At 45.6% G+C, this 26,195-nt stretch overlaps 1 protein-coding gene across 2 annotated transcripts in view; it reads left to right on the top strand.

Annotated features, from left to right (window-relative positions):
- The window catches only part of LOC106561046 (dual specificity protein phosphatase 8), a 65,586-nt gene that overhangs the window by 8,557 nt on the left and 30,834 nt on the right, over positions 1 to 26,195 (top strand). For both annotated transcript variants that reach the window (XM_014124620.2, XM_014124619.2), the window contains exons 2-3: positions 3,771 to 4,185; positions 17,139 to 17,277. In XM_014124620.2, coding sequence (XP_013980095.1) covers positions 3,949 to 4,185; positions 17,139 to 17,277 — 376 coding nt within the window. In that variant the 5' untranslated portion in view covers positions 3,771 to 3,948. The remainder of the gene's footprint in view (positions 1 to 3,770; positions 4,186 to 17,138; positions 17,278 to 26,195) is intronic.

The following is a 26,195-nucleotide window of genomic DNA, read 5'->3' as shown; positions in this document are numbered from 1 at the left end:
ATGTGGAACTCTACTCACGCTGCGCCTTGGTCCAATTATTTATATGACGGTCGTGACAATGTTCTGGGCCAGTTGAAGCTTTTCTAGGTCCTTATTTGCAGCACCTGACCATATGACTGGGCAATAATCAAGATAAGATAAAACTAGAGCCTGCAGGACTTGCTTTCTGGAGTGTGGCATCAAAAGTTGAGGGTCTCTTTATCACGGACAGACCTCTCCCAATCTTTACAACCATTGAATCAATATGTTTTGACCATGACAGTTTACAATCCAAGGTAACGCCAAGTAATTTAGTCTCAACTTGCTTCAGCTGAGGTCTAGAACGTAGGGAATAATTTGTACCAAATACAATGGTCTTAGTTTTAGAGATGTTCAGGACTAGTTTATTACTAGCCACCCATTCCAAAACTGACTGCAACTCTTTGTTTAGGATTGCAGTGATTCCACTATCTGTGGTTGCTGACGCATATAGGGTTGAATCATCAGCGTACATAGACAAAAAGGCTTTGTTTAATGCCAGGAGTAGGTTATTAGTTTAAAAAAAATAGAGAAGAGTAAAGGGTGTGGACTTACAGTTTGTAATATTTCTGAAAGTCTCTTTTAGGACATCCACCTCATCTTGGGAGAATAGTAAACTGTTCTTAAGGTCCTGGACCTCTCTGGTCAGGTCCATCAGTATTTGGACAAAGCTCTTGAAGCTATTGTCCAGTTTTTATAACAACTGCTTATAGCCTCCGCTTGTAGAACCCTCTTTGTTTGTTTAAAATATCCTTCACTTGTGATAGAGAAACACTGTCCTCAATGCTATTCCTACTGGCTTTGGTTTCGGATGTCACGGTAGCAACTTAGGCTAACGCTGGTACTCCACGCAGTTCCAGACAGGGCAGGTTGCAGGGCAGATGGAAACAGCAAAAAACAGCAGGGATTTAGACAGCCACAAGGCTTTGTTCAAGCGTTCAGGAAACCTTTGCTAGCTTGATAGCTAGTTAGCAGCTAGGCTAGCAGCTAGGCTAGCTGCTACACCAAGCAGCTCTTTAGACTTTTGGTATGCCTCATCGTGGGATCCAAATTCAAAAGGTAGTCCAACTTTTTCAAAATAACACTTTTTCAGAGACTTTCAAGACATCAAACCGGGCCCTCCTTCGTTCAGCGTTCTGCACACGTCACTTCTAATTAAGGTGACGTAACAGGGTGGATCAGTCAGAAAGCCGTACCCCTCCTGAAAATAATTTATAGTCCCAGTCTGTATTAGATAGAATGTTGCGGCCCTGCCCGCCAGTGGGGAAGACAACCCGTGGTTACCTAGGTCGCCTTTTTCAAACGCAATTTCCTTGTCGCGTGCTTGTTTTAGTCAATTACGAAACTACATTTAACAAAAGTACAACATGTCTAAAGATGACATTTTCAACATTGCCTGCTCCCATTGCCTGCTTTGAAAAATGTAATATTGTAGTGCTCCCTTTTTGCCCCTTTTCATGACGGTGCTAGCAGCCACGTGAGTGCTAGCTAGCTAGCCAAGACCAAAGACACAAACGGACTCTAGCCACAGCTACAAGTAGCGAGTGGAGTTGCAAATGGACTATACTTGTCAAGTTAAATGTCTTCCCTGTAATGAAATGTTTTCCACACCCATCCAGTAGCTAGGTGTAGCCTACTTGGACAACGGGCCCCCACATTTCCCACTCTCCCATGCCTAATAGCCTGAAGCCATAGGGCTCTTCTCGCAGGCTTCATTTCCCTACGTGGAGGCATTACAAACCGTAACGTCTAGGTCGGGATTTTTTACCTGCTTGCTTTTTTTATGAACACAGCAGCTTATCGGCAGGTTTTGTTATTTCCGTATGACTAAAAGTTGACGACGAAGTTGGCTTTTTTACAATGGAGGTCAATAGGAAAGAATGTTTTCCCCAATTTGTGGGCGTGGTGAAGGGGAATTCCTTATTATTACATGAATATTGACTCGGATTATGGATTACATTAAAAAAAAGACCCAGCTACTGGGTCAACCTAACTGGGCCTCCCGAGTGGCGCAGCGGTCTAAGGCTCTGCATCACTGTGCTATAGGCATCACTTTAGACCTGGGTTCCGCGACCAGGAGACCCATGAGGCGGCGCACAATTGGCCCAGTGTTGTCCGGGTTAGGGGTTTGGCCCGGCTGGGATGTCCTTGTCCCATCGCGCTCTAGCGACTCCTTGTAGCGGGCCGGGCACATGCACGCCGACTTCGGTCGCCAGCTGGACGGCGTTTCCTCCGACACGTTGGTGCGGCTGGCTTCCGGGTTAAAGCAAGCAGTGTGTGAAGGAGCAGCCCGGCTTGACGGGGTCGTGTTTCGGAGGACGCACGGCTCTCAATCAAATACAATTTGATTTGATTTTGATTTGACAAGCCTGTAACTACCAATTGGATATGACGAAATTGGGGAGAAAAAGGGGTAGAATATATTTTAAAAAATTAAATAAAATGAAACAACAACCGATGGTTAAATTAACCCATGTTTGGGTAATCTAAACTGCCCAACATGTTGGGTTATTCACGTAACCCAACTGGCAGTGACTGCACTGTGTATGTTCACATGTGTATGCATGAAGTGTGTGTGTGTGTGTGTCAGCTGACAGTCTTGACAGTTGCGGGGGTGGCGGTGGGAGTGAAAGTGATTATGTGTGATAGATGAGAGGAGGCAGTCCATCAAGTTTGTAGAGGGTTCTCTGTGATAAATGACACACACACAGAGACACACACAGAGACACACACACACACACACACACACACACACACACACACACAGGCTGTTCATCTGTGCCCAGACCTGCTCTGTGAATTCCCCCCCCCGGCTTAATTTATCTCAGCCCCTCAGTTTCCTGTTTCACGAGCTGCCACACAAGAGACCCTGCACCCACCACAACAAACAAACACACACACAGTTTCAATTATACCATGCGTACAAGTCCGTATATAAAGCGCCTGTCTATTGTTGTGATCTCACCTGATAGTCTTGATGAAAGCTCCCTCAGATCTCAGGACAGATTGAGCCTAGTGGATGATCCAGAGCCCTTGTGAAGTCTTAAAATAACATTTTATATCCATGTTTAGTACTCCAGTTCTTTTTATACGCGAGGTGAGCGAAGTCTGCACATAAGAACTGTAAATGCAAAAATACTGTGCACACTTGACATTGAGATAATGGGACTGATGGCTGATGTGGTTTGTTTTATGTTGCTCTAATAGCAGCCCAGAGTCTGGTATACATGATGGAAACATGGAAGACAATAGGCTACTTAGTTCTCTTGGTTATTGTGTGGTGTCAATCATCACCATGTCATGTTTCCAAACTTCTCAGGATGAATGTCTTACGTCCATGTGTTTCAAAACTCCAGCAAAGTTAAATGGAAATATAAAAAATCTTCTACTTCATATTCATCATCTCCAGCACCACCCCAACGTCAACATATGTGAAAATTGTGCGTTTCTATGTTTTCTAGTGAAAAAGATAGAGGAAGATATGTGTTTCCAATGACATCATCGGTGGTGCATCATGTGATTTTTCACCAATTATAATTGGTTGATGATGTCATTGGAAACACTTATCTTCTATATTTTTTTACTACAAAAGTTGTGACATTTCCCTTTAAGGTTTAATCTCCTTATAGTTAGTGGCAGCTCAGTTGCCACTAGTTTAGTGTTACAAAGCACTTAATTTATAGCCATCCACATGAAAAGGGACTCTATTGACCTTCTCCTCTCGCTTTTTTTCTCTTTGCTTCTCTCCTCAGACACCATGGATCTCCTGAGGCCTGCTCCAGTGGCAGTGGCTGCTCTCCTCCATTGACCTCCTCTGCTCTCTTCCCCTCTTCCTCCACCGATACTCCCTCTCTCCACTCATCCACCCCTCCCCCTCAACGCCCCCCCCGTCCACCCACCCATCCTCTTGCGACCCCTCGTTGTGGCATCATGGCGGGGGAGAAGGGACCAGCCAGGCGGAGCGCCATGGACATAAAGCGCCTGGCAGGGTTGATCCAGAGGGGGGCGGGGCGCCTGCTGGTGATTGACAGCAGGACCTTCTCGGAGTACAACGCGTCCCACATACAGGGGGCGGTCAACGTGTGCTGCTCCAAGCTGGTGAAGCGGCGACTGCAGCAAGACAAGGTGTCCGTCACCGAGCTACTGCAGCCCAATGGCAAGGTCAAGGTAGGTCAAGGGGACAGGGGTTAGAGGTCAGGGATTAGAGGTCTGAGGGTGGATGTGAGTCACCGTTTATTGTCCTTCAAGAAGAAATTTGTTCAACAGTTCACCCGGTATGACGGGTGAACACAGTGTATCATTTTATGTCTATGTTCTAGGACAGTGTTTCCCAACCCTGGTCCTGAAGTACCCCCAACACTACACATTTTTACTGTAACCCTGGACAAGCACACCTGATTGAACTTGTCAACTAATCATCAGGCCCTCAATGAGTTGAATGAGGTGCGTTTGTCCAGGGCTGCAATGAAAACGTGTTCTGTTGGGGGTAGTCGAGGACCAGGAAACACTGAGTTAGAAGTCCTGTACCAGACACCATTAATGTTCTCTGATGCTGCTCAGGTTCAGGAGTCTGTTACGTGCTGTTCTGTGTTGTGTGGTTAGTCTGGATCTCTCTGGCGAGCGTCTTCTCTGCCCTGGATCTCTGGGTGCTATATTTGGCTGGCAGGCAGTTGGACTTTAGGTTTATTGCTTATTAGTGGCCCTGAAACTGGATCCTCCCTTTTTCCATGACTTCTGCTCCCAATATGACAGCCTTTTTTCCCCCATAGCACGGCCATGGCATGCGACATAACTCCTGTATTTTTAGTCACTGCGTGAAACTGGAGAAACTCAGCGGGGAATCCCAAGTGTGTATGATGTGTCTCTGCCTGTTTGTGCGTGCTCTATCCAGGGGTTTTACATGACACATAAAATAACATTTGTCACATACTTAGTAAACAGGTAGACTAACAGTGGAACGCATACGTACTGGCCCTTCCCAACAAAGCACAAAGAAAAATAGAAAGAATTGAAAAAAATGAATCCATCACAACAGAGCTGTGGAAGTTCCATCCTCCCTACAGCAGCACCAAGACAGACACAGTGCTATAGTGGCATAGTTTGAACATAATCCAACAAGACATGCCAAAGAACATGGCCAGAGCATTGCTTCTGGAACCAGATGACACATTGCCCTTTAGTATCATGAAGACGGAAACATTTGGTGGGTTTATTTTAGGTGTAACACATGCAGTTTGAGTGGTAGCTCATAAAAACCAGTGTTCTACTTCCTGATGTGAATCACCTGACCCTGGATGCCTGACCTGGCATGTATGAGTGTGTCTCGTGCTCCCTCTCGTTCTGTAACGAGGGTCGTATAAAGGGGACCAAGGCGCAGCGTGCTCATATTTACGTTTAATTAATATACTTTAACAAAACCAAAAACAGTTCTGTCAGGTGACATACACTAAACAGAAAACTACCCAGTCAACTTAATTAAAATATGCTTTATTTTCAATACTTCTTGATGTCATTGTTCCCTGGGATTGTAAGACATCCTTAGCTTGACATGCTCACTCTCTCGCCTTCTCTCTTCACTCTCTCTCTCTCTCTCTCTCTCTCTCTCTCTCTCACCATCTTTCTCTCTCTCTCTCTCACCCTCTTTCTCGCTCCCTCACTCTTTCTCAGATTCAAATATGCATCATTGGCATACTGCCAATGCTCAGGCTTACAACCAGGTTAGGTTAGAGCCATTATTAACCTGAGCAGGATGTTGTTGCGCAACCCTTCTTTTAATAGACCAATGGCTAAGGTCCCCCAGTCAGTGTGTAGAGACCTTGGTCTGATTTTTATTCAAAGCCTCTTATAGAACTATTTTGTTATTGACAGTGACGATACACTGAGTATACCAACTATTAGGAGCACCTTCCTAATATTGAGTGGCACCCCCCCCTTGTCTTTCCCATTCACCCTTTGAATGGCACACGTACAAAATCCACTTCAAAATTGTCTCAAGACTTAAAAATCCTTCTTTAACCCATCTCCTCCCCTTCATCTATACTGATTGATGTGGATTTCACAAGTGACATCCGTAAGAGATCTTAGCGTTCACCTGGATTCACCTTATCAAATCAAATCAAATTTTATTAGTCACATGCGCCGAATTCAACAGGTGTAGTAGACCTTACAGTGAAATATGTACTTACGAGCCCCTAACCAACAGTGCCGTTTAAAAGAATATGGATAAGAATAAGAGATAAAGTAACAAGTAATTAAAGAGCAGCAGTAAAAAATAACAATATATGAAGGGGGGTGCCGGTACAGAGTCATTGTTCGGGGGCACCGGTTAGTTGAGGTAGTATGTACATGTAGGTAGAGTCAATTAAAGTGACTATGCATAGATGACAACAGAGAGTGGCAGTGGTGTGGAGAGGGGGGAGAGGCAGGGGCAATGCAAATAGTCTGGGTAGCCATTTGACTAGATGTTCAGGAGTCTTATGGCTTGGGCGTAGAATCAGTTTAGAAGCCTCTTGGACCTAGACTTGGCGCTCTGGTACCGCTTGCCGTGTGGTAGCAGAAAGAACAGTCTATGACTAGGGTGGCTGGAGTCTTTGACAATTTTTAGGGCCTTTCTCTGACACCGCCTGGTATAGAGGTCCTGGATGGCAGGAAGCTTGGCCCCAGTGATGTACTACCCTCTGTAGCGCCTTGAGGTTGGAGGCCGAGCAGTTGCCATAGCTGGCGTTGATACAACCAGTCAGGATGCTCTCGATGGTGCAGCTGTAGAACCTTTTGAGGATCTGAGGACCCATGACAAATCTTTTCAGTCTCCTGAGGGGAAATAGGCTTTGCCGTGCCCTCTAAACGACTGTCTTGGTGTGCTTCGACCATGTTAGTTTGTTGGTGACGTGGACACCAAGGAACTTGAAGCTCTCAACCTGCTCCACTGCAGCCCCGTCGATGAGAATGGGGGCATGCTCGGTCCTCTTTTTTCGGTAGTCCACAATCATCTCCTTTGTCTTGATCATGTTGAGGGAGAGGTTGTTGTTCTGGCACCACACGGCCAGGTCTCTGACTTCCTCCCTATAGGCTGTCTCGTTGTTGTCGGTGATCATCTGCAAATTTAATGAGGTTGTTGGAGTTGTGCCTGGCCGTGCAGTCATTAGTGAACAGGGAGTACAGGAGGGGGCTGAGCACGCAGCCCTGAGGAGCCCCTGTGTTGAGGATCAGCGTGGCGGATGTGTTGTTACCTACCCTTACCACCTGGGGGCGGCCCGTCAGGAAGTCCTGGATGATGCCTATGTCATGGGAAGAGCAGGTGCTCTTAGTGTTTTGTATACTCAGTGTACATTTGAAGTGGGTAAAACTGTATGTAAACATGCGTCTGTAACTTTCCCACTCCATCATTATTCATGATTCATTCAGGGTTATCCATAATCATGGTAGCATCCACATTAATGTAGAAGTGTTTAGAAACGTATTCTATTCTTGTTTACAATAAAAGGGACTCCAAAATGTCACAATAATACATGATGAATCATTCATTTCTAATGGGGCTGAGAGGCTGACAGGTCTCACAGTGGTAAGGCACCAAGTGGGGTGTCCCTCTTTCCTTCCCTTTCACTCTCTCCATCTTCCTCGCACTCTATCTGTTTTATTTTATCCTTTCTCTTTCTCTGTGTGTCTTTTCTCTGCACTGCTCTCACACACACTCTGTCTCTCTGTCCTGGTGCCCCCCCCCCGCCTCTATTTCATCATCTCTCTATCAACATCCCTCTTTCCTCTCTTTCTCTGTTCCCCTTTTCTCTCTCTCTTCCCAGCATTGCCCTGTGGCTGGCTAGCTGTTGTTATTATTCCCCCCCCCCCACACACACACACACACACAGTAAAGAGGATAATGCTGCCGATTAATGGTAGGCTGGATAAAGCTGGAACTAGCCGGGTGAGAGGGAAGGTCCACACGGCCCCAGAGAGTCCTTTGTTATTGGCTAAGCATGACATCATCCCTCTTTGTGTGGCCACTGGCAGGCCGCGAGTTGGGCACGTGCAGACCGGCTGTGTGGTGTTAATGCAGGCTCCCACCCAACCCATCACAAACACCCCCACACAGCCTGCCAAGGAAGCAAAGGACACCATAGTGGGTCTTTGTGGGATTGAATGTAGGAAGCTGAAGAGGGAGGGAGCGAGGGAGGGCGTAGTCATGGGTGGGCTACCTCCTGCCTGCATCCCATTGAGTGAAAATGGCAGGCGTCCCCCAAGGCTCTATGCTCGGCCCTTTCAGATTTCATCATCACAGGGTTAGGTTCAGTGAACTCTGTGTATGGACTGGAATCAAAATGGTGTCTTCCCTCCCTCCCAACATAACCCCCATGTAGTTCACTGGCAAGCTCTAGTAAACTAGGTCAGTTAAATACAGTAGGCTGTGTGTGACCGTATTTGTGTGTGGTGTGTGGGTGAACCTTGAGCTCCACAGCATTATGGCTCCCTACTCAATGACTGTTTTATGGTCACGCTGGGTGGTTTCTTGGCTTAAGCAACGCTAATCCTTCCACACTGCTCAATGTTGCTGAATGTGGTGTAAGAGTGAGCCTGGGCCAGGGCAAGGCCTGACAGATGGCGTGGAGATTGACTAGCTCCAGTCAGGGCCAGGGAGACACTTAGACCTGCCCTTTAGGGAAGTCACTATACTCTCCTGTTCTCTACTGCAGTACTATATTGTACTATGTAGACTGACAGTGTAGCTCAGACAATAAAACTAAAGTCGCACACACTCGTTTTTTGCCCCTCTCGCTCCAGTTCATCAGCAGTTGTTTCAGTCTCTACTGACAACCCTTTACTGAGGTTCGAATGTCACCGGTTAGTCTTTGATGGTAATTGGTCCATTCGGCTGAAGACTGGGTTCCGGCAGCACATGTTCCATAAAGCCGTTTACTAAATAAGGATCTCCGTAACTTCTACTTAAGGTCCACCATATGCCACCTCCCAGTATCCTCCTTCAACGCCACCTGCTAAGGATCCTGGGTAATGACTTAATGTAGTGCAATGCCTCGTGGGTCACCCAGAAGACAAAGATGCGTTGTCATCTCCTTACTAGACATGACAAATATCTTCCATAATTTGTCGTGAATATGGATGAGACATAAAGAAAAATGGATACGTTTACATGATAAGTATGATAAGCGCCATATCCCGAACCATAGATGTGTGTGGTTTGTCATGGTGTTTTACAACTCGGGAACCTGACCTGACCTGACTGACGAGAAACATTATGTGTTGATGCTGGTAAAGCCTGGTTAAGACACACAACAACAGGGAGAGACTAAAGGGTCACTCCAGAACCAGAGCTGGGAAGAAAATGCATTCAATGGCCAGTTTATTAGGTACACCCATCTAGGACTGGGTCAGAACCCCCTTTGCCTCCAGAACAGCCTGAGTTCTTTGGGGCATGAAAACGTTGCTCAATTTGTATCAAGAAAAACATTCCCCACACCATTACACCACTGCCACCAGCCTGTACCGTTGACACCAGGCAGAATGGTTCCATGGACTCATGCTGCTTACGCCAAATCCAGACTCTGCCATGAGTATGACTCAACATGAACCAGGATTTGTTGGACCGGCAATGTTTTTCCACTCCTCAATTGTCCAGTGTTGGTGATTGCGTGCACACTGGGGCCACTTCTTGTTTCTAGCTGATAGGAGTGGAACCCGGTGTGGTCGTCTGCTGCAATAGCCCATCCATGACAAGGACCGACGAGTTGCTCGTTCCCGTGATGCCGTTCTGCACACCACTGTTGTACTGCGCTGTTATTTGTCTGTTTGTGGCCCGCCTGTTAGCTTGCACCATTCTTTCCGTTCTCCTTCAACTTTTCACCCATAGGACTGCTGCTGATTGGATGTTTTTTTGTTTGTTGCACCATTCTTGGTAAACCTTACATACTGTCGTGCGTGAAAAGTCCAGGAGGCCGCTCAAAGTCGCTTAGGTCACTTGTTTTGCCCAGCATTCAATCAAACAGTAACTAACTGCCTCGATGCCTGTCTGCCCGCTTCATATAGCAAGCCACAGCCACAATTTTCATTGTCTGTAGGAGCGAACCGTTTTCTTGAACGAGGCCAACCGGTGTATATGCCATGTTTTCTCACTTTTCGGTTTAAAAGTGGCTTGAGCGAGACGCACACAGTGAAAGGCAGCGAGAGGAAGGGGGTATGGAGAAGAAGGTAGAGAATGACAGAGAAGGAGTGTGGAAGAGATGTTGTACTGTGATGTGAAACATGGCCATGTTGGTGTGACAAGGTTGGCCCATGTGACACATTACCTCTTGAACTACAAGATGCACATGCCCCTTTTATTGGACAGGTGTGTGTGAGAGAGAGAGAGAGATTGTGGGTGAGGGGCAGTGGGAAGGTCCCTTCATGGTGCCCATTCGTGGTGTACGGTCATCATCGGTCATTGGAGTGATTTGGTCACTCGATCTGTCACACCCTCTCGCAGCAAATGATAGAGGGGACCTTTGCCCAAACACGTCTGAGCAAACACACACACACACACACACACACACACACACACACACACACACACACACACACACACACACACACACACACACACACACACACACACACACACACACACACAGTGCCAGCTGCCAGTGCCAATCAATGACATCATATCACCATTGAGTGTTATCTTTACTGACGGGCTGACGGGCTTTACTCACACCCTGCTAGTGGACTCTGCTACAGAGCTTTGATGGTTAGAACCGTCACCCACCTGCAACATTCTACTGGGAATCACATGGACAGATAATAACTGTCTGTGGGGACTGGCAGGCAACAGATCACTGAACCAGTTCCATGAATCCCTGACCTCTGAGGTTTTTGTCTGATAGTAGCACAGTGGTGATGTTGGGTGACCAACACACACACACACACACACACACACAGCTCTGCATTACCCTTGTGACCAATGATCCTGTACGCACCTGTGTGTGTGTGTGTGTGTGTGTGTGTGTGTGTGTGTGTGTGTGTGTGTGTGTGTGTGTGTGTGTGTGTGTGTGTGTGTGTGTGTGTGTGTGTCTGCGCCTGCGTTTGGCATTCCAAGGTCCTCTCTGCAGTACCTAATCTCACGTTTCTCCTGTCTGTATTCCCTGCAACAACACACCTGTTTCTATTCTTTAGCACCCCCGTCTTCTCTGCAGTAGCAGTTGAAACCATTGCGTTTCTACCCAGAACATTTTAAGCTCTCACTGCATGCCATTTCCCCCTACTGCCTGTGTCATGTTTGTTGCTCATACAGTTATATTTGAAGCCAGACGTCTCGCTGTTGTACACAGATAGTACTTCAGCTGAGAGGGTGAGGTCTTAGAGTTACAGACGAGTCACAGAGGGAAAATGTTTTTCTCCTCTGTCGTACATTTTTTTTAAAATATTGCACATTTCCCAGGCAATGTGAGGATACAGTCCTTTTCTATTTCTCTGCTTCTCTCGCTCCCCCTCCCTCCTTATCTCTGCAGAGGAGGGGAAACAGAGGACATGATTAGCCACTTTTCTCTATTTACATCCTGCTGTGATGCCAGCTCACTGTTGGCATTTTCACTTCCACGCTCTATCGTTTTTTTGCCACTCTCTCTCTCGCGCTGTTTCTCTCTCTCTCTCTCTCCCCCCCTCTTTCTCTTCCCCTCCTTTTATTTGTCTCTCCTTCTCTGTTGTTCCTATGTAACACCTGCAGTGTTAGTGGTAGAACAGCAGTATAGTAGTGTAGTGTAGTGCTGCAGCCTGCAGGCTGGTGAAGGTGAGGGACTGAGCTGGTTCGTATGCTGCAGTAGGTCGACTCCAGAGGTTATTAACCTCTAACAATGCAGTAATCATGCAGATACTGTAATACTGTCTCTTTACCAGGGTTGGGCTCAATTCAGAATTTTGGAATTGACTCCCATTCCACTCATGAGTTGAAATTCTAATTGAATTGGCCACACCCCACAGGATGTAGAATTGGAATTTAAGTGACAGGAAGTAGAATTTAAGTGCAATTCAAAGAAACTCCACTCAGTCATAGAACATCAGTTTCATTGAATCTGACAGGTCACACTTCCAGATACCAAAGGATATATCACTTTTAAACTTCATGCTTAGATTAGCTAATTATATTTCCACCAACCATTTCATTTGTTTGGCTTCTTTTAGAAGACTTCAGGGTCAACTTGAGGGTTCAACTAATGCATTCTGGGAAATGTTGTATTTTCCCAATATTGAACAAAATGTAAGTGATTAATTAAATATAATAACTTAGAATATTCGCATACAGGTTTTGTTTTCCTTGATAATTCATTTTAAGAGTTTGTCCTGAAATTAATTGTTTCATTTTATATTCATGTATATAACGACATGTTTTATGTAAAATATGAATATTTGTATAGACTACACCTAATATGGGCATTTGAATTTCAGTGAATTTAATTACAATTTCTTTAATTCAAATTCGAATTACAATTCTGTATTCTGTTTACTACTTCAATTCAAATTCAATTCAAATTGAAGAATTGAATTGGAATTTGAGGCATTCTCAATTCAATTCTAAATTGAGCACAACCCTGCTCTGTATCATCTCTCTCTCTCTCTGTTTCTCTCTCATCACTGTACTTTTCTCAGAGCATGACAAAACATAAAAGGTTTAACCGGAGATAAGATAAACGTGAAGAGAAGGAAGGTGATCTAATGGTGAAACTAAAGATGATATCTTCTTGAATTATGAATATTGTATAATTATCTGAACCCCTGTCCGGCATAGATGCATCTTGGATACCTGTGCAGGTGAATGTGAATCATTTGGGAAAGGAAACCGCCTCCCGGTGACATCACCTTAAGGATTAAAGGACAGCCTTTAACAGTGACCCATTTACACTTATGTACAGTGTGTGTGTGTGTGGATCAGAGTGAGAAGCTGTTCTGTAATCCTCAGGTGGTGATTTCACCCTCTGGCTGTAGCTCTGATCCCGTTAGGATGGAACACCTTGTACAGCGAGGGAGGGCAGGGGGGAAAAGACATCAGGGGTGAGAGGAGGGGGAGATGGGAGTGTCTCAGTAGGGGTTAGGGTGGAGGCCCTGTTGACCTTTGACACACACAAACACACACACACAACTATTCCTGTAGAGCATCAGGCTGGGCTTCAGAAAGAATCAGTGGACTCTGATGGGTTCAGGTGACTGCTTTATTGGAGGTTGTGTTTAAACACAGACTAGACGCTCAGGTTGAGATGCTGTCGCCGCTCTCATGGGTCACTGAACACGCACGAGGAAAAAGACTGGTGACAACAGTGTAATAGAGGTGTTATGCAGGTTTTGTAGATGTGTTATAAACATGTCACAGGGGTCTTTTTTTAAAAGGGATACTTCGGGATTTTGGGCAGCAATTCCCTTTATCTACTTCCCCAGAGTCAGGTGAACTCGTGGATACCATTCTTATGTCTCTGTGTCCAGTATGAAGGAAGTTAGAGGTAGTTTTGCGAGCCAATGCTAACTAGCGTTAGCTAGCAGATACCCATAGACTTCCAGTCATTGTGCTAATGCTAGTTAGCAATTGCGCTAGCGCTAGTTAGCAACTTCCTTCAAACAGCACACAGAGTTCTTGAAATGTTCCGTATTGACTGACCTTCATGTCTTTAAGTAATGATGGACTGTTGTTTCTCTTCTTCTTTGAGCTGTTCTTGCTATAATATGGTCTTGGTCTTTTACCAAATAGGGCTATCTTCTGTATACCACCCCTACCTTGTCACAACACAACTGATTAGCTCAAACACATTAAGAAGGAAAGAAATTCCACAAATTAACTTTTAACAAGGCACACCTGTTAATTTAAATGAATTCCATGTGACTACCTCTGAAGCTGGTTGAGAGAATGCCAAGAGTGTGCAAAGCTGTCATCAAGGCAAAGGATGGCTACTTTGAAGAATCTCAAATATGAAATATATTTTGATGTTTAACACTTTTTTGGTTCCTACATGATTCCATATGTGTTATTTCATAGTTTTGATGTCTTCAATATTATTCTACAATGTAGAACATAGTACAAATAAAGAAAAACCCTTGAATGAGTAGGTGTGTCCAAACCTTTGACTGGTACTGTGTGTGTATATATATATATATATATATATATATATATAAACACACAGTATATATGGCTCAGTCTGGCTGTACCCATACCAGCCGTCTGTGTGTCTGTCTGACCTTGGCCTGCCTCAGTCACGTGTGTGGTTGTTGGCCCATACATTCTGAGAAGGCTAATGTGTAACGGTAAGCACAAACACACACTGTCACACACTGAGGCACGCACACAAAGACACAATATTGCAGAGTAATACACTCACACATACACACACTCGTCCACTGCATTGCTAGAACTGTGTACCGTCCACAGTATAAGTATGTGTGGGTACCATGCCCCATAACACTGTAAAGCTCAGTGAACAGTGTTCCTGGAGGATGTGCAGTTTTGCCCAGCATCTACAGTATAGTGTAGCCTTTATGCTATCTGAAGGATGGAGGGAGTGCGTGAAAACAACAAGAAGAAAAGGGTTATTCTAGTCTCTTTTTCTCCTCCCTTCTCTCTCTCTAGCTTCCATCTCTTTCTCCTTGGCTCACTCTTATTCCATCTCTTTTCTCAGCCATCTTAACCTCCCTTTTCTTCTCGCTCTCCTCTCTTCTCTCCTCCTTCTTTCTCCCTCCTTTCTCTCTCTCTCTCCTGTCTGCCTCTCCTCTCCTGGTGCTGTCCAGCGGTTGTTTAGTGATGCGGTGTTTCAGAGCTGCAGTAGGCTAGGCGCTGGCTGCTGGTCATGTGACCAAAACTTGCCTGACAACATGGAGAAGGAGCCTGGCTGGCGTGTCACACACACACACACACACACACACACACACACGCGTACACACAAGCACGTAGACAAACACAGGCGCATGCTCGCCTCTCCTCCTCTCTGACAAACACGTTGTGACAAAGCATATACAGCATGCTGATGCACTGAAGAGGGCTTGAGCTGTCCACTGACAACCACGCATTTGGATTCTGAGTTTTGTTTTTGACAGATAGGACTTTATAATTCTATTGCCATGATTTGCTGTTACAGTGTCAATTCATGGTTATCAATGCGAAAACACGGTTAGATTTTGTTTTTACTCTGTGTCCATGTTGTATAATATTTTGCTATGTTCGCACATTTTGTTCCAGTAACCCTACCATCCGCCCAATTTTCAATTTTATCCTCATCAATTTACATACAATAGCCCATAATGACATAGCCAAAAAAGTTCTAAATGTTTGGAAATTAATCAAATAAAAAAAACAGAAATACCTTATTGACTTAAGTATTCAGACCCTTTGCTATGAGACTTGAAATTGAGCCCAGGTGCATCTTGTTTCCATTGATCATCCTTGAGATGTTTCTACAACTTCGTTGGAGTCCACCTGTAGTAAAATCAATTGATTGGACATGATTTGGAAAGGGACACACCTGTCTATATAAGGTCCCACAGTTGACAGTGCATGTCAGAGCAAAAACCAAGCCATGAGGTCGAAGGAATTGTCTGTAGAGCTCCGAGACACGATTGTGTCGAGGCACAGATCTGGGGAAGGGTACCAAAACATTTCTGCAGCATTGAAGGTCCCCAAGAACCCAGTGGCCTCCATCATTCTAAATGGAAGAAGTTTGAAACCACCAAGACTCTTCCTAGAGCTGGCCACCCGGCCAAACAATCAAGAACCCGGTGGCCACTTTTACAGAGCTCCAGAGTTCCTCTGCGGAGATGAGAGAACCTTCCAGAAGGACAACCATCTCTGTAGCACTCCACCAATCAGGCCTTTATGGTAGAGTGGTCAGACAGTAGCCACTCCTCAGTAAAAGGCACATGACAGCCCGCTTGGAGTTTGCCAATGGCAACTAAAGGACTCTCAGACCATGATAAACAAGATTATCTGGTCTGATGAAACCAAGATTGAACTCTTTGGTCTGAAAACCAAGTTTCACATCTCGAGGAAACCTGGCACCATCCCTACGGTGAAGCATGGTAGTGGCAGCATCATGCTGTGGGGATGTTATTCACCGGCAGGGACTGGGAGACTAGTCAGGGTCGAGGAGAAAGTTGAACAGAGCAAAGTACAGATCCTTGATGAAAACCTGCTCCAGGAGCGCTCAGGACCTCAGACTGGGGTGAAGGTTCACCTTCCAACAGGACCACGACCCTAAGCACACAGCCAAGACAATGCAGGAGTGGCTTTGGGACAAGTCACTGAATGTCCTTGAGTGGCCCACCCCGGGCCTGGACTGGAGACCGATCAAACATCTCTGGAGAGACCTAAAAATAGCTTTGCAGCGACGCTCCCCATCCAACCTGATAGAGTTTGAAATTATCTGTAAAGAAGAATGGAGAAACTCCCCAAATACAGGTGTGCTTGTAGCATCATACCCAAGAAGACTCTGGGCTGTAATCGCTGCCAAAGGTGCTTCAACAAAGTACTGAGTAAAGGGTCTGAATACTTATGTAAATGTCATACTTTTTTTTATAGATTTGCCAAAATTGATAAAAAACCTGTTTTTGCTTTGTCATTATGGGGTATTGTGTGGAGATTGATGAGGGGGGAAAAACTATTTAATCAATTTTAGAATAAGACTGTAACGTAACAAAATTTGGAAAAAGTTAAGGGGTCTGAATACTTTCCGAATGCACTGTAAATGTATAGGTCAATTTGTTAGGGGTATTTTTCCCTCCAGATGAACAAAAGCAGTAAGCCCCTGTCTTTGAAAGTACAGATGTAGGATCTTAATTTGATCACTCTTTTGGTGCTGAGAATTTTCCTGCATAGTAGGAAATACAAATGTGTGGTGTATTCAAGGTTTAAAAGGTTTCTAAAGTTTTGTAATTTCCACTTTAAAATGTCAGACTTGATTAGCCCTAACAAAAAATTTATCAACCCCTTCAAAAAAAATGAACATACATGTATCCTTTAATGCAAACAGCATTGCTGTGGTCTTTTTTATCTGTGCAACAAAGCCATGTTTTACTCATTCGTTACGAGACCTTCATACCTGCGTCCATTGATACTGCCGTACCTTCATTGATCTCTGACGTCTTCTTCCTCGTTCGTGTTTCTGCAGGTTGAGATGGGCAGGAAACAGGAAGTGGTGATGTACGACCAGAGTTCCAAAGAGGCGGGGCAACTATCCAAAGACTGCTTTGTCCACATCCTACTGGGCAAGCTGGAGGGCACCTTCCACCGAGTCTCCCTGCTCACCGGTAGGCACTTACTCTGTGTGTGCGTGTGTGTGATAACAGAAACCTCCATCCTGGAGTTAGTGTTTACCAGCAAATGACGCCATGGTGTTTCACAACAGATCTTCACAGCTGATCCCAAGTCAGTTATTGTGTGTATGTTAAGATGTGGCCTGCATTGAACAAGTAGGCATTTCACTGTTGGGACTCTTCTCATTTGGGAAAAAGTCTGTCCTCTGTCCACCAAGTGACCCGGAAACCGTTCGAGTGGTCAAGGAGAGTGTAAAGTCGTTAGTAGGCGAACGGAAGAGTGTCCTCCCCTCGTGGAAATCGACCTCTCGTCTAGGATAGTCATATGTATCATCCTACCGGAGTCCTTCTCAGAAGTGTTTTGAAATCTGCCACACTCCCTTTGATCAGCTGTTGCTTTCTCAAAAGAGAAAAGCATGCAAACATTTAAGAACTGTGTGCTACTCATGCTGTCATCTATAAAATGTCTTGCACAACCAAATTAGTTTGCATCACTTTACAAAGTTCTTTTGCGATTCTACCCCTGTAAAAGTAATTTGCCTGATGACGCGCAGTGGAGGGTTGTCTGATTTTAAAAAAATCGCATTTCCGTCCACGTTCCCTCTCCTCGCCGCCTCTCCTCGATTACCTTTGGCCTTTTTCAAAAGGAGACGAGAGAGGACGGAGGAGAGAGGACAGGAGTTGAGCAAATCCAATTGAGAGAAGGCCTAGATCTCTGCAGCTGCTTCGACTGGAGCAGAGTGCCATGTGTCTGTTTGGGCAGCAGGTGTCACTAGTGAACATCATCTGTAATAGTGTCCATCATCCATCATGTTCCACTCACGTTTATCCACATACATACTTTTTCACTCTTAAAGAGGAAGTGAGGGAGGAAGGAAGGAAGGAATTAGGAAAGGAAGAATGAAGGAAAGAAGCAATACCGAGTAATTGTGGACGAGTTTTGTGTTACAAGCCGCTCCAAATAACTCCCCCCCCCCCCCAAGCCCCCGTCCACACTACACACACCAAACACTTCTCTCTCTACTATCCCTTTAAAATTGAGGATTAAGCTTAAGTTAAACTAATACCTGTCTATCAAATCAGCCAGTCTTTTTACCTTTTTTTGGGGGGGGGGTAGCCATTCTTATCAACCAGTCTTATTTACCATACTTAACAGCTTGTCATATTGGCTGCTAAGAACCCTCAAAGTTAGAATGGAGGCCTGACGTGTGTATTAGCTGGCTCTGCAGAGGCTTAATAACTTCTCAGTATGGGACTGCAGCGCTGCAGAGACTCAGTGGCAGTAAGCACACAGAGGCTTATGCGCACACACACACACACACACACACACATGGATGCACAGACGCACAAACACACATAGACACACACAGGGAGGCTTAGGACCCTGGCTCAAATGTGTCAAATGAATCACTCAGGATTGGGAGAGAGACAGTGTGTGTGTGTGTGTGTGTGTGTGTGTGTGTGTGTGTGTGTGTGTGTGTGTGTGTGTGTGTGTGTGTGTGTGTAAAGATGTCCTACTCCTGCAAATCTCCAATAGCATAGTCAGATTACACTTTCCATGAGTCATTCGTAGAGGTTCACTCTACCTTAATGTACTTAAGATCCCCAATTTGTCACAGACACACACACACACACACCCACACACACATGTACCATGTAAGCCTGAAGAAGAAAGATCCCCTGTCAGCGGTTCTCTCTCTCACATTTCTTCCATTTCTGTCCCCTTCTCTGCTGTTTCCACGACAACAGTGGAAGAGAATATCCTGTGGGATATGATTCAGCCAATGAGAAGGACTGTTGTTGCGTAGTGTCGATGTCAGTGGTGTTAAGTCATAGCAGAATAACGTGTGTGTGTTTTCGAGTTTTAATGTCACGTGTACAAGTACAGTGAAATGCCTTTCTTGCAAGCTCTAAACCCAACAATGCAGTAATCAATGTAGCTCTAAAAATAACATTAAGGTAAAACAAAAACACACAAGACATAAAAGTAAGAAATGTGTTTGTATCCGTGTGTGTGTGTGTGTGTGTGTGTGTGTGTGTGTGTGTGTGTGTGTGTGTGTGTGTGTGTGTGTGTGTGTGTGTGTGTGTGTGTGTGTGTGTGTGTGTGTGTGTGTGTGTGTGTGTGTGTGTGTGTGTGTATTGGGGTCATGGGCGATAACAGTGGTCTCTGTCCCCAGCTGAGCTTCACTGGGTCACAAACAGGACTAGTTGTCTGAGCCCGTCCACCACCTGCAATGATGTCACTTCCTGTTTAGAGTAGCGTGTGTGTGTGCATGCATGCATGCGCGCGTGTGAGAGAGAGAGAGACGGAGCACACAAAACAGAGTGACAATGTGGGGGAGAGAGTGAGAGGTACCGACAAAGCAAGAGAGAGAGAGATGCCAGCTCCCCTGCTGTTCTGAGGTCGGCAGCGCCGGCCTGTTGGCAGCCAGTCGTCATGGCAGCACAGCAGGGCGGCAGGATGTGACCGGGTCAAAAGTCAATCTGGTCACACGTCTTATGGCATTGGCTCTAGCATCTGGTCACGCGTGTGTTACTGGCCGTTTTTCACTTCATCCTGTCTCTCCTCTACAGATTTAGACCTTCAGTTAACAAAGTTCATTTATTTCCTCCATCCACCGTCCCTATTCCCCGGATTCATTTAGCAGTTATTGTAGTTTAATTGGCTCAGAATACCCAGGGAATCACCCCTCCTAAACCCCATTTCTTTCCCTTTTTTCCTCACTTCTCTGCTCCCATCCAACCCCCCCTTTCTTCCCCCCCTCCCCCGTCATTAACAGTGCTGATGACCTCATGATCTAAGCCGACTGCTTGGTGTGGCCCTCTCGACTCACACACATGCACGCGCAGCTATGCACAAGTGCTCCAAGCTACAAGAGGAGAGGATGGCGGGGAGGGAGGGAGACAAGTGGAGGAGGAGAGGCTAGGATAGAGGGATGAAAAGAAGCCTTAAATGGGATAGACAGAGTGAATACAGGAATAATTACAGCAGCTTGGTCTCGCTGTCTGGGGGAGAGAGGATTTACTGCCTAAACGGTTATGTACACACAGGCATGCTAAATGAAGGATTAGAACACACACACACACGTGCTGCTAAACACACACACACACACACACACACACACACACACACACACACACACACACACACACACACACACACACACACACACACACACACACACACACACACACACACACACAGATAAGCAAAACCCACACACACACATCCAGAAGTAGCCTGTGCTATAGTGTTGATGCTGCCAAACACCAAATGGTAATGCTCTTTTAAGACATTCTGAGGCCCTACTCAGGCTTGTCATAACAGAATAGTTAATAACAGCTTGGGACTTTATGGAGCCCATAGGAGGTGGTGTTTGGGAGGGCGGGAAACAGCCAATGGTGCTTTAAGTGCAGACGTAGAAGTCAAATCAATCAATGGATCTACTCGATGCTGTAAGTGCTTCCTTCGCTATGTTGCGGGTGATGTCACGAGTGTCATGTGAGGTCCAGTCCCCATAGGGTTGTTTTTACTCGCTAAGAGGATTACGTGTATGGCCAGATGACTCTTCAGTGTTTGTGTTTCAAATGTGTGTGTGTGTGTGTGTGAGAACCGTGCTTGAGAGAGGAAAACTTAGCATCAGTAGAACGCAGGCAGTGCCAGACACACATACACAGCCCAGCCAGAGCCAGTCCCCAGTGGGTTTAGTCCCCAGTCTGTTTGTTTCTCACGTTGGCTATGCTGAGAACAGAGTGCACTAGAGCATAGCTCTTATCCTGATGTTATTATGAGAGAGAGAGAGAGAGGGAGGGGGGGGATGTTTGTATGAGCAATGAGAGATAAGATGATCGAGGAAAGAGAAAGGTAGAGATGTGTTGAGAAATGCACCCTCTGCAGATGAGAGTGTGTGAAGAGAGAGCGAGAACAGGAGAGAACGGCGAGAGAACGAGGCAGAGGTCCAGCTGTCGGGTGTGCAAGCCCTGCAGATGTGGAGAGAGGGTAAGAAAGGGAGAGGACGGAGAGAGAGAGAGGTAGACGTATAGGTACGGAGAGAGAGAAAGGTAGAGCGAGATGCAGGGGTGAGCGTGTGTGTGTGTGTGTGCGGTCTACAGATGTGCAGTGACTGTTCCTAATCTCTCCTATTGCCATCTGCCAGTGTTTTTTTCCCCCCTCAGGATTACTAAAGCTACATACCACTGGGCCGCACGCACACACACACACACACACACACACACACACACACACACACACACACACACACACACACACAGGGAGAGACCGACAGAGAGAGAGATCAGTAAAGCGAGTGAGAGAGAGCAGGTGCCTACATGCCCTACACTGGCGACGAGGATGGAATGGAAAAGAGATTGTGATCATCAAGTCTGTGTGCTGCATGCCAGATCCATCCAAAGCGCTTTACATTGTGTGTGATCATTATTCCACCTCCACCAATGTGTATCACCAGAGAGGAAGAGGCGAAACGAGAGGCTTTACTCTGCCCAAAATCTGTCCACGAATATAAGCCCACGAAGTGTATGGAGGTCAACTAGTGTCGAATTTGGTCCCCAATATATTTTTTTGCTTATTTGCTACGTGAGGCTTATTTGAACGAATATACATTTTCGCATTGGTTTCGTAAGTTGGTTTGAATGCACTGATACAAGTGCATGGCATTTCTGCAACTTTAGAAAAGTTGTGAGCAATCAGCCAATGAAGAAGAAAATGTACTACTTTAAAATGGTTTCACAGATGCTACAATGGCACAGATACAAAGATAAGTATTCTATCTATCTCTATGCCCTGTTGTTCAGAGGTGTATCTGCCCTCTCATTGGCTAGAGTGGTCCCACCTGCCTTCCATCTTTAAGGACATGTATTTCCATTGTTAGAGCGGTCACTTGACTATCTTGTCAATATAATAGACAATCTTTGGTAGCACTGACATCAGGGATACACAGCAGCCATTTTGTGCCAGATATTAGGAAATGAAAGATATCGCTTACGCACACACAGAAGCCGCGGTGTGAGGGCCTCTAGGCTTTGATGAGATCAGGTTTGGGTGTAACTGCACAGTCTACAGTACAAAGGTCAATCCAGTTGTGCTGTTATACAACTGGGCGGCGGCCCCTGCGTGTGTGTGTGTGTGTGTGTGTGTGTGTAAGAGAGAGAGAGAGAGACGCTGAGGAAGTGAGGTAATTGTGGGAGGCAGACTCTCACAATGCAGCCGTTCAGAGACATTCCAACGCACTACATAAGGAGGTCTGTGTGTGTATGTATGTGTTGGTTAGACAGACCTATTGAGGAGGTGAGGTAATTCACCTCCTTCCATCCTGATGAATGACGGTCTGTGTGTGTGTGTGTCTGTGTGTAAACGTCATTTTTAATGTCGGACTGTAGCATGACCTGCCTGAGCCCTCTCAGAATGAAAGCTTTATGTTTCTCTTTCATTTCCAGTACTGGGTGGTAATCTCTGTGGCTATACACAGCCCGAGGAACGCAATAATGTGGCCAACCCACAACCCTGGTGTTCCACGGGCAGTGCTCTAACCTACTGAGCCAATCGGAAGCAATAGCCAAATAATAATCCCAGACCATTTTACTAGCAATCAACTGCTCATACTCTGAGTATAAAGTATTTTTAATGTGGAAAGCCACTCTTAACTACGCTGTAATACATTGAGCGTATTTCCATTTGGCGCATAGAAATGTTAAATGTTCTCTAACAAACTCACTACATTATGGAGTACCAAGCTAAATAATGATTGGATGTGTGTGGCCTGAAATGTATGTATAGGATCATGGGATTGGATTGTTTATGTTCACAGCTGTATTTTGATTGGTCACAGATGAGGTCATTGAGGTCACAGTTATCTTATGGTTGGCTGCCAGGGGTCATGGTCCTGCCCTTTTTTTTTCTCTCTTTCCCTCACCCCTCTCATCCAGCTCTCCTTCCCCTTCTCCCCATTCACCCTTCTACCCTCCCTCGCTTCCTATCTGCTCCGTATCCATTACGTACCGGGGACTCTTGGCAGATCAATGATTTCATTGAGAAGGAGCCAGTGGTGCCATTAAGAGGTGAGCTCACCTTCCCGAGGGAGGTCTGGCACATTATACTCAATGACCTTCTCCCTCTCTCCTCCTCCCTCTCTTCCCTCCCCCTTTCTCTGTCTCTCTGTCTCTTTCCATCTCCTCCTCTCTTTGCTCCCCTTTCCCTCTCCTTTCTGATCCCCTCCTCTTATACCTCTCCTACCCACTCACTCTCCTCCACCTCCCCTTTCCTCCCTTCCTCTCTTACCTTCATCCTCTCCTCCTTCAGTATTTCTCTTCAGACTCCTGCGGTCGTCACATCTGGCGCCAGTGGCCTGTGTACTCTCACCCCTGGCCCGTAGACACACACACACACATACAATACACACACACAGACACACCTGACCCCGCCCCAGTCAGCCCCTGCCCGAGGAGCAGAAAGGTCAAACCGATGACCTGTAAGAATGCCAATGACATCACCTCTCCTGAATACGTGCACAATGGCACACTTGCATACATGAGTTGCATACTCTATGGCTACAAACAGTCACAAAGACACACACAGTGGTTGACATACAATGCAGGGGCACAAATACTCGCCTGTGTGCACACACACCCCAGAGGACCTGGTTTTCTCAGCCGTACCCTGTACGTTTTATGTAACAGTGTTGTGTTTCTGCCAGTGTTCTCATCATCCCCTGTCTCCCTGGCCTCACATGATGAGCTTGATGTCATCTTCCCTTTTCCCCCTCAAAACTGCAGCATGAAAACATGCTGGCCAGCGTGTGTGTGTGTGTGTGTGTGTCTGCTGCTGCCAAATTTTTCCAACGTGACGTGATCTAGCTGTGTTCCTGCTCTCCCTCTTCCCCCTCTTCCTCACTCCCCCACTGGCTTAAAGGGCCCACACACAGGGAGACACACGCAGAAACATTCACTTAGAGAAACAGGCAGTAGGCACGCATGCTTTACATTAGATGCATACACATGAACAAACATGGCGGTCACACACTTGGACACGTAAACCCTTATGGGCACCCGCCTTCCCGCTCACAGTCTGTTTCTTCGTGCTTTGCTTTAACAGCCATGTGACAATGTGACTTAGACATGCCACTGTTAAACAGACTGCTATACACTCTAAAACATGGACAGTGGTCTAGGCCAGGCGATATTCACGTCAGGGTTGGCGTGCATCTTCAGTGGAAAATAACAGCAGCCGAATGAGGCTGGACGAACATCTAGCCTAGTTCTACTTTGGCCTGGCCCGGGTCCATTAGATTCCATTCATTCTCTACCACTTTAGTCGCGACTGCGTCATTCCGTAGAACAATGGTGGATTCCTGTTTACCCTCGTGCCTGACTTTGATCCACTTTATCTCTGGCATGCCACCAAAACCCCTTCCTTGCTTACCTGGGTGGTTGCCATGGTGTTTATGCAAGTAGCCAGCGGATCGTTTTGGTCCCATCTGGAACACACTTCACCCATGATGGGGATGATTTCAGGCTCGTCTTCCCAGAACTGGTGCATGCCAGAGTGAGTCAGAGTTGCAGCATACTGTACGAGAGACGAGAGAGCATATGGATTTACAACATACGGAGATGAGTGTCTTGGCCAAAAAGATGTGGGGCATTTAGAAAGGATTGTAACCCACTCGTTCATTCATAGAGTACGGTAAGTATATAGCCAACACACACACACACACACACACACACACACACACACACACACACACCGAGGAACTGGTATTGTAAATACATGTTAAATACACACACTCCCGTTGACCCTCCTGGACTTCGGTTTCTTGATAAAGGCGGGAGATTTTCCGTCACCGCGGAAACAGCAGGCTAAATCTGGAGTTCCTGTCAAGCCCAAGGCCCCTGGTGAGGAATGCTGCAGTTCGTCATCATTCCTCATATCCCTCTCTCTCTCTCTCTCTCTCTCTCTCTCTCTCTCTCTCTCTCTCTCTCTCTCTCTCTCTCTCTCTCTCTCTCTCTCTCTCTCTCTCTCATTCATATATATATATATATATATACACACACACATATATATATATACACACATATATATATATACACACACATATATATATATATATACACACACACATATATATATATATACACACACATATATATATATATACACACACACACACACACACACACACACACACACACATATATATATATACACACACACACATATACAGTATTGTCACGTCCTGACCAGTATAGGGGTTATTTGTTATTGTAGTTTGGTCAGGACGTGGCAGGGGGTGTTTGTTTTATGTGGTTCAGGGTGTGTTTTGTGTATGTGTTTAGGTAGAGGGGTATTTGATTTATTAGTCCGGGGTTTGTTAGTCATTGTTCTATGTTAGTATATTTCTATGTTCTATCTAGTCTTTTGTAGTTCTATGTTTAGTTAATTGGGGTTGGCAGCTAGTTATTGTTGCCTCTGATTGAGGGTCCTATAATTAGGAGTTTGTTTTTCATGGGATTTTGTGGGAGATTGTTCTTGTTTAGCTGTTTGCCTGACAAGACTGTCAAGTTCGTTTTGTTTTGTATACGTTTTATGTGTTTTCCTTCTTCACCAATAAAAAAAGATGAGTGTACATTTTCCCGCTGCGTCTTGGTCTCTACCGTACGACACCCGTGACAAGTATACACACTCTTTACGTATTGATCAATGGAGATGATTTGTTTGGCCACCAAGCCCAAAACTTTGGCGGTGATATCATTTCATGAAACTTTTTTTTTTAATAACTTTTTATTTCACGTAATATTACTATAGTAAGTGCCTCTTCAGCTAAAATCATATTCTAATGAAATGGTGACTGATAACAATGGAGCTCTTTAGTATTACTTGTACTACCAGTACCAGTCAAAAG

The sequence above is a fragment of the Salmo salar genome, chromosome ssa10 (assembly GCF_905237065.1).
Source record: "Salmo salar chromosome ssa10, Ssal_v3.1, whole genome shotgun sequence".
NCBI lineage: Eukaryota > Metazoa > Chordata > Actinopteri > Salmoniformes > Salmonidae > Salmo > Salmo salar.
Note: the sequence above shows the minus strand (reverse complement) of the source record. Positions and strands in the feature narration are given on the sequence as shown.